Genomic DNA, 9,278 nt, shown 5'->3' with positions numbered 1-9,278 from the left:
TCCCCCCTATTAATCCGTAGACCCCGCCCCCAACCCCCCCCCCGCCCCCCCCCCACTTCCCCCCAAAGAAATCTCTTAAAGGGGCGGCGCCGCCCGGGGGGGGGGAGGGGGAAAAAAGGGGCTTTTCTGTAGAAACCGAGAAAATATAATATTATTATATTTTTTTTTTTGGCTGGAGAAGGGGGGGGGGGGTCAATTTGGGGGGGGGAGGGGTGTGTCTCGGCTGGGGCGTGGCTCTTAAAGGGGCGGCGCGGCTTAATTCCGCCCCTCCCCCCCCCCTCCCCGGGGGGTGACTGCACTGTCCCCTTCACACCGTCCATTTGAGGCACCTGTGGGGGGAGGGGCGAGATGGGGAGGGGGAGGGGCGGTCCCCTACGGGGGGGGGACCCGTCCCCGTACTGGGGCTCCCAGTATCCCCCAGTCCCCATACCGGCTCTCCCAGTCTCTCCCAGTCTCTCCCAGTCCCCATATCGAGTCTCCCAGTGCCCCCCAGTGCCCATACTGGGGCTCCCAGTATCCCCCAGTCCCCATACCGGCTCTCCCAGTCTCTCCCAGTCTCTCCCAGTCCCCATATCGAGTCTCCCAGTGCCCCCCAGTGCCCATACTGGGGCTCCCAGTATCCCCCAGTCCCCATACCGGCTCTCCCAGTCTCTCCCAGTCCCCATACCAGCTCTCCCAGTGTCTCCCAGTGCCTCCCAGTCCCCACACCAGATCTCCCAGTGTCTCCCAGTTTCTCCCAGTCCCCATACTGAGTCTCCCAGTGCCTCCCAGTGTCTCCCAGTGTCCCCGAGTCCCCCATACCGGCTCTCCCAGCGCCCCCCAGCGCCTCCCAGTGCCCCCCAGTGCCCCCCAGCATCTCCCACTCCCCCATACCGGCTCTCCCAGCGTCTCCCAGTCCCCCATACCGGCTCTCCCAGTGTCTCCCAGTGCCTCCCAGTCCCCACACCAGATCTCCCAGTGTCTCCCAGTGTCCCCCAGTCCCCCATACTGGCTCTCCCAGCGCCTCCCAGTGCCCCATACCAGCTCTCCCAGTCCCCCATACCGGCTCTCCCAGCGCCTCCCAGTGCCCCCCAGTGTCTCCCAGTCCCCCATACTGAGTCTCCCAGTGCCTCCCAGTCCCCACACCAGATCTCCCAGTGCCTCCCAGCTTCTCCCAGTCCCCATACCGAGTCTCCCAGTGCCTCCCAGCTTCTCCCAGTCCCCATACCGCGTCTCCCAGTGCCTCCCAGTGTCCCCCAGTCCCCCATACCGTGTCTCCCAGTGCCTCCCAGTCCCCACACCAGATCTCCCAGTGTCTCTCAGTGTCCCCCAGTCCCCCATACCGGCTCTCCCAGTGCCTCCCAGTCCCCATACCGAGTCTCCCAGTGCCTCCCAGCTTCTCCCAGTCCCCATACCGTGTCTCCCAGTGCCTCCCAGTCCCCATACCGTGCCTCCCAGTCCCCATACCGAGTCTCCCAGTGCCTCCCAGCTTCTCCCAGTCCCCATACCGTGTCTCCCAGTGCCTCCCAGTCCCCATACCGTGCCTCCCAGTGCCTCCCAGTCCCCATACCGTGCCTCCCAGTCCCCATACCGCGTCTCCCAGTGCCTCCCAGTGTCCCCCAGTCCCCCATACCAGCTCTCCCAGTGCCTCCCACTGCCCCCCAGTCCCCCATACCGGCTCTCCCAGCGCCTCCCAGCGCCTCCCAGTGCCCCCCAGCGTCTCCCAGTGCCCCCCAGTGCCCCCCAGCGTCTCCCAGTCCCCCATACCAGCTCTCCCAGCACACCCCAGCGCCTCCCAGTCCCCCATACCGGCTCTCCCAGCGCCCCCCAGCGCCCCCCAGCATCTCCCACTCCCCCATACCGGCTCTCCCAGCGCCTCCCAGTGCCTCCCAGTCCCCCATACTGGCTCTCCCAGCGCCCCCCAGCGCCTCCCAGTGCCTCCCAGTGCCCCCCAGCATCTCCCACTCCCCCATACCGGCTCTCCCAGCGCCTCCCAGTGCCTCCCAGTGCCCATACCGAGTCTCCCAGTGCCTCCCAGTCCCCATACCGTGTCTCCCAGTGCCTCCCAGCGTCTCCCAGTCCCCCATACCGGCTCTCCCAGCGCCCCCCAGCGCCTCCCAGTGCCCCCCAGTGTCTCCCAGTCCCCCATACCGTGTCTCCCAGTGCCTCCCACTGCCCCCCAGTCCCCCATACCGGCTCTCCCAGCGCCTCCCAGTGCCTCCCAGTGCCCACACCAGATCTCCCAGTGTCTCCCAGCGTCTCCCAGTCCCCCATACCGGCTCTCCCAGTGCCTCCCAGTGCCCCCCAGTGTCTCCCAGTCCCCCATACCGAGGCTCCCAGTGCCTCCCAGTCCCCACACCAGATCTCCTAGCGCCTCCCAGTGCCCCCCAGTGCCCCCCAGCGTCTCCCAGTCCCCCATACCGGCTCTCCCAGTGCCTCCCAGTCCCCATACCGTGCCTCCCAGTCCCCATACCGAGTCTCCCAGTGCCTCCCAGTCCCCATACCGTGTCTCCCAGTGCCTCCCACTGCCCCCCAGTCCCCCATACCGGCTCTCCCAGCGCCCCCCAGCGCCTCCCAGCGCCCCCCAGTGCCCCCCAGCATCTCCCACTCCCCCATACCGGCTCTCCCAGCGCCCCCCAGTGCCCCCCAGCGTCTCCTAGTCCCCCATACCGGCTCTCCCAGCGCCCCCCAGCGCCTCCCAGTGCCCCCCAGTGTCTCCCAGTGTCTCCCAGTCCCCCATACCGGCTCTCCCAGTGCCTCCCACTGCCCCCCAGTCCCCCATACCGGCTCTCCCAGCGCCCCCCAGCGCCTCCCAGTCCCCCATACCGGCTCTCCCAGCGCCTCCCAGCGCCCCCCAGCATCTCCCACTCCCCCATACAGGCTCTCCCAGCGCCTCCCAGTGCCTCCCAGTGCCTCCCAGTCCCCATACCGAGTCTCCCAGTGCCTCCCAGTCCCCCATACCGGCTCTCCCAGCGCCTCCCAGTGCCTCCCAGTGCCCCCCAGCATCTCCCACTCCCCCATACCAGCTCTCCCAGCGCCTCCCAGCGCCTCCCAGTGCCCCCCAGCGCCTCTCACTCCCCCATACCGGCTCTCCTAGCGCCCCCCAGCGCCTCCCAGTGCCCCCCAGTGCCTCCCAGTCCCCCATACCGGCTCTCCCAGTGCCCCCCAGTGCCTCCCAGTCCCCCATACCGGCTCTCCCAGTGCCCCCCAGTGCCTCCCAGTCCCCACACCAGATCTCCCAGTGCCTCCCAGCGCCTCTCACTCCCCCATACCGGCTCTCCTAGCGCCCCCCAGCGCCCCCCAGCGCCTCCCAGCGTCTCCCACTCCCCCATACCGGCTCTCCCAGCGCCTCCCAGTGCCTCCCAGTCCCCATACCGAGTCTCCCAGTGTCTTCCAGTGTCCCCCAGTCCCCCATACCGGCTCTCCCAGCGCCTCCCAGTGCCTCCCAGTGCCTCCCAGTCCCCATACCGAGTCTCCCAGTGCCTCCCAGTCCCCATACCGTGTCTCCCAGTGCCTCCCAGCGTCTCCCAGTCCCCCATACCGGCTCTCCCAGTGCCCCCCAGCGCCTCCCAGTGCCTCCCAGTGCCTCCCAGTCCCCACACCAGATCTCCCAGTGTCTCCCAGTTTCTCCCAATCCCCATACTGAGTCTCCCAGCGCCTCCCAGTGCCTCCCACTGCCCCCCAGTCCCCCATACCGGCTCTCCCAGCGCCCCCCAGCGCCTCCCAGTGCCCCCCAGCGTCTCCCAGTCCCCCATACCGGCTCTCCCAGCGCCTCCCAGTGCCCATACCGAGTCTCCCAGTGCCTCCCAGTCCCCATACCGTGTCTCCCAGTGCCTCCCAGCGTCTCCCAGTCCCCCATACCAGCTCTCCCAGCGCCTCCCAGCGCCTCCCAGTGCCCCCCAGCATCTCCCACTCCCCCATACCGGCTCTCCCAGCGCCCCCCAGTGCCTCCCAGCGCCTCCCAGTGTCCCCCAGTCCCCCAAACCGGCTCTCCCAGTGCCCCCCAGCGCCTCCCAGTGCCCCCCAGCGTCTCCCAGTCCCCATACCGAGTCTCCCAGTGCCTCCCAGTCCCCCATACCGGCTCTCCCAGCGCCTCCCAGTGCCCCCCAGCATCTCCCACTCCCCCATACCGGCTCTCCCAGCGCCCCCCAGCGCCTCCCAGTGCCCCCCAGCATCTCCCACTCCCCCATACCGGCTCTCCCAGCGCCTCCCAGTGCCCCCCAGCATCTCCCACTCCCCCATACCGGCTCTCCCAGCGCCCCCCAGTGCCCCCCAGCGTCTCCCACTCCCCCATACCGGCTCTCCCAGCGCCCCCCAGCGCCTCCCAGTGCCCCCCAGTGCCTCCCAGTCCCCCATACCGGCTCTCCCAGCACCTCCCAGTGCCTCCCAGTGCCTCCCAGTTCCCCTACCGAGTCTCCCAGTGCCTCCCAGTCCCCATACCGTGTCTCCCAGTGCCTCCCAGCGTCTCCCAGTCCCCCATACCGGCTCTCCCAGCGCCCCCCAGCGCCTCCCAGTGCCCCCCAGTCCCCACACCAGATCTCCCAGTGCCTCCCACTGCCCCCCAGTCCCCCATACCGGCTCTCCCAGTGCCCCCCAGCGCCTCCCAGCGCCTCCCAGTCCCCCATACCGGCTCTCCCAGCGCCCCCCAGCGCCTCCCAGTGCCCCCCAGCGCCTCCCAGTCCCCCATACCGGCTCTCCCAGCGCCTCCCAGTGCCTCCCAGTGCCTCCCAGTGCCTCCCAGTGCCCATACCGAGTCTCCCAGTGCCTCCCAGTCCCCATACCGTGACTCCCAGCGCCCCCCAGCGCCTCCCAGTGCCCCCCAGTGTCTCCCAGTGCCTCCCAGTCCCCACACCAGATCTCCCAGTGCCTCCCACTGCCCCCCAGTCCCCCATACCGGCTCTCCCAGTGCCCCCCAGCGCCTCCCAGCGCCTCCCACTCCCCCATACCGGCTCTCCCAGCGCCTCCCAGTGCCTCCCAGTCCCCATACCGAGTCTCCCAGTGCCTCCCAGTCCCCATACCGTGTCTCCCAGTGCCCCCCAGCGTCTCCCAGTCCCCCATACCGGCTCTCCCAGCGCCCCCCAGCGCCTCCCAGTGCCCCCCAGTGTCTCCCAGTGCCTCCCAGTCCCCACACCAGATCTCCCAGTGCCTCCCAGTGTCCCCCAGTCCCCCATACCGGCTCTCCCAGCGCCTCCCAGCGCCTCCCAGTGCCTCCCAGTCCCCCATACCGGCTCTCCCAGCGCCTCCCAGTGCCTCCCAGTGCCCTACCGGGTGTCCTGGTGGGTGCCGAGGCAGCGGCTGGAGCAGTAGCGGGCGCCGCAGGTGACGCAGGTGTAGGCGGAGGGGAACCCGCAGACGGCGCAGAAGTGGCGCTGGGGCAGGCGGGAGGGGGCGGCGCACGCCGTGACGTAGTTGGGACCCTCCGCCGCGCTCAGGTTCTGGGTTTGGGGGGGGGGGGGGAGGGGAGGGGGGGGGACACACAATGAGGGGAGAGCTCAAAGTGTCTCCACCCCCCCCCCAAAAAATCACAGAGTTCCAAAAATGTACGCCGGACCTCCCCGAAAAGCCCCACGACCCCCCCCAAAAATTCTCTCACAGCCTTAATTGACTCCACAGTGCCCCAAATATCTCTGACCCCCCCCAAAAAATCACAGAGTTCCAAAAATATACTCAGGACCCCCCCAAAAAACCCCACGACCCCCCCCCCCCAAAAATTTTCTCAGGTTTAACTGTCTCTTCAGTGCCCCAAATATCTCCCAACCCCCCCAAAAAATCACAGAGTTCCAAAAATATACTCAGGACCCCCCCGAAAAGCCCCACGACCCCCCCAAAAATTCTCTCAGGCTTAACTGTCTCTTCAGTGCCCCAAATATCTCCCAACCCCCCCAAAAAATCACAGAACCACAAAAATGTACTCCAGACCCCCCCAAAAAGCCCCACGACCCCCCCAAAATTCTCTCAGGTTTAACTGTCTCTTCAGTGCCCCAAATAACCTCAGGACCCCCCCAAAAAAATCTAAAAAATCACAAAGCTCCAAAAATGTACTCCAGACCCCCCCGAAAAGCCCCACGACCCCCCCAAAAATTCTCTCACAGCCTTAATTGACTCCGCAGTGCCCCAAATATCTCTGACCCCCCCCAAAAAAATCACAGAGTTCCAAAAATATACTCAGGACCCCCCCAAAAAGCCCCACGACCCCCCCAAAATTTTCTCAGGTTTAACTGTCTCTTCGGTGCCCCAAATATCTCCCAACCCCCCCAAAAAATCACAGAACCCCAAAAATGTACTCCAGACCCCCCCGAAAAGCCCCACGACCCCCCCAAAATTCTCTCACAGCCTTAATTGACTCCGCAGTGCCCCAAATATCTCCGACCCCCCCCAAAAAAACTCTCAAAAATCACAGAGTTCCAAAAACGTACTCGAGACCCCCCCAAAAAGCCCCACGACCCCCCCAAAAAATTCTCTCAGGTTTAACTGTCTCTTCAGTGCCCCAAATAGCCTCAGGACCCCCCCAAAAAAACTCTCAAAAATCAGAGTTCCAAAAATGTACTTGAGACCCCCCCAAAAAGCCCCACGACGCCCCCAAAAATTCTCTCACAGCTTTAATTGACTCCGCAGTGCCCCAAATATCTCTGACCCCCCCCCAAAAAAATCACAGAGTTCCAAAAATATACTCAGGACCCCCCCAAAAAACCCCACGACCCCCCCCCCCAAAATTTTCTCAGGTTTAACTGTCTCTTCAGTGCCCCAAATATCTCCCAACCCCCCCAAAAAATCACAGAGTTCCAAAAATATACTCAGGACCCCCCCGAAAAGCCCCGCGACCCCCCCCAAAAATTCTCTCAGGTTTAACTGTCTCTTCAGTGCCCCGAATATCTCCCAACCCCCCCAAAAAATCACAGAGCTCCAAAAATGTACTCCAGACCCCCCCAAAAAGCCCCACGACCCCCCCAAAAATTCTCTCAGGCTTAACGGTCTCTTCAGTGCCCCAAATAGCCTCAGGACCACCCCAAAAAATCTAAAAAATCACAGAGCCCCAAAAATGTACTCCAGACCCCCCGAAAAGCCCCACGACCCCCCCAAAAATTCTCTCACAGCTTTAATTGTATCCGCAGTGCCCCAAATATCTCTGACCCCCCCCCAAAAAAATCACAGAGTTCCAAAAATATACTCAGGACCCCCCCAAAAAGCCCACGACCCCCCCCAAAATTCTCTCACAGCCTTAATTGACTCCACAGTGCCCCAAATATCTCCGACCCCCCCAAAAAAACACAGAACCCAAAAAATGTACTCCAGACCCCCCCAAAAAGCCTCACGACCCCCCCAAAAATTCTCTCACAGCCTTAATTGTATCCGCAGTGCCCCAAATATCTCTGACCCCCCCCAAAAAAATCACAGAGTTCCAAAAATATACTCAGGACCCCCCCGAAAAGCCCCACGACCCCCCCAAAAATCCTCTCACAGCTTTAATTGTATCCGCAGTGCCCCAAATATCTCTGACCCCCCCCCCCAAAAAATCACAAAGTTCCAAAAATATACTCAGGACCCCCCCGAAAAGCCCCGCGACCCCCCCCAAAAATTCTCTCAGGTTTAACTGTCTCTTCAGTGCCCCGAATATCTCCCAACCCCCCCAAAAAATCACAGAGCCCCAAAAATGTACTCCAGACCCCCCCGAAAAGCCCCACGACCCCCCCAAAAAAATTCTCTCAGGCTTAACTGTCTCTTCAGTGCCCCAAATAACCTCAGGTCCCCCCAAAAAAAATCTAAAAAATATCACAGAGCTCCAAAAATGTACTCCGGACCCCCCCGAAAACCCCCACGACCCCCCCAAAATTCTCCCACATCCTTAATTGCCTCCGCAGCGCCCCAAATATCTCCAACCCCCCCAGAACCCCACAGCCCCCCCAAAACACCACAGCCCCCCCGAACCCCACAGCCCCCTCCAAAACCCCACAGCCCCCCCCAATATCTCCAACCCCCCCAGAACCCACAGCCCCCCAAAAAACCCATAACCCCCCCAAAAACCCCACAGCCCCCCCCAAAAACCCCACAGCCCCCCAGAACCCCACAGCCCCCTCCAAAACCCCACAGCCCCCCCCAATATCTCCAACCCCCCCAGAACCCACAGCCCCCCAAATCCCCACAGCCCCCCCAAAAAACCCATAACCCCCCCAAAAACTCCACAGCCCCCCCCAAAACCCCACAGCCCCCCCAAAACCCCATAACCACCCCCCAAACCCCCACAGCCCCCCAAAAACCCCCACAGCCCCCCCAAAAACCCCCACAGCCCCCCCCAAAAACCCCCACAGCCCCCCCCAAAAACCCCATAACCACCCCCAAACCCCCACATCCCCCCCAAAAACCCCACAGCCCCCCCAAGTATCTCCAACCCCCCCAGAACCCACAGCCCCCCCCAAATCCCCACAGCCCCCCCAAAAACCCATAACCCCGCCAAAAAACTCCACAGCCCCCCCCAAAAACCCCATAACCACCCCCAAAACCCCCCCCAAAACCCCCACAACCACCCCCAAAACCACCATAACCCCCCCCAAACCCCCCCATAACCCCCCACAAACCCCCCCAGCCCCCCCAAGAACCCCCCAAACCCCCCCAGACCCCCCCAGGCCCCCCAACCCCCCCCCCAAAACCCCCACAGACCCTCCCCGAACCCCATAACCCCCCCAAACCCCCCCAGCCCCCCCAAACCCCCCCCAAACCCCCACAGCCCCCCCAGAACCCCATAACCCCCCCAAAACCCCACAACCACCCCCCCAAACCCCACAGCCCCCCCCAAAAAACCCCACAACCACCCCCCAAAACCCCACAACCACCCCCCAAAAACCCCACAGCCCCCCCCAGAACCCCATAACCCCCCCCAAACCCCCCCAGCCCCCCCAAAACCCCCCCAAAACCCCCCACAGCCCCCCCCAGAACCCCATAGCCCCCCCCCAGCCCCCCCAAAACCCCCCAAAACCCCCACAGCCCCCCCCCAAACCCCCCCAAAACCCCCCCAGCCCCCCCCAGAACCCCATAACCCCCCCCCAAACTCCCCCAGCCCCCCCAAAACCCCCCCCAAAACCCCCACAGCCCCCCCCAAAACCCCCCCAAACCCCACAGCCCCCCCCCAAAACCCCACAACCACCCCCCAAAAACCCCACAGCCCCCCCCCAAACCCCCCAAAACCCCCCAAACCCCCCCCAAACCCCCCACCTGCTCCTCCAGCAGCGCCTGGAAGTTCTTGCGGAAGCGCAGTTTGAAGTGGTCTCCGCGCGTCTTCTTCTTCTTCTTCCCTACGGTGCCCC

General features: G+C 64.0%; 1 protein-coding gene across 1 annotated transcript; it reads right to left on the bottom strand.

Moving 5' to 3' along the window:
- Positions 1-147: 147 nt before the first annotated feature.
- Positions 148-9,273, bottom strand: ZNHIT1 (zinc finger HIT-type containing 1; the record flags this gene model as incomplete). Its single annotated transcript, XM_082500972.1, has 3 exons — positions 148-329; positions 5,245-5,414; positions 9,187-9,273. Coding segments are annotated over 3 exons (279 nt in total), but the record flags the coding sequence as incomplete, so codon positions are not given.
- Positions 9,274-9,278: the final 5 nt, after the last annotated feature.

This window comes from Vanellus vanellus (assembly GCF_965231255.1).
Source record: "Vanellus vanellus genome assembly, contig: HAP1_SCAFFOLD_1554, whole genome shotgun sequence".
NCBI lineage: Eukaryota > Metazoa > Chordata > Aves > Charadriiformes > Charadriidae > Vanellus > Vanellus vanellus.
Note: the sequence above shows the minus strand (reverse complement) of the source record. Positions and strands in the feature narration are given on the sequence as shown.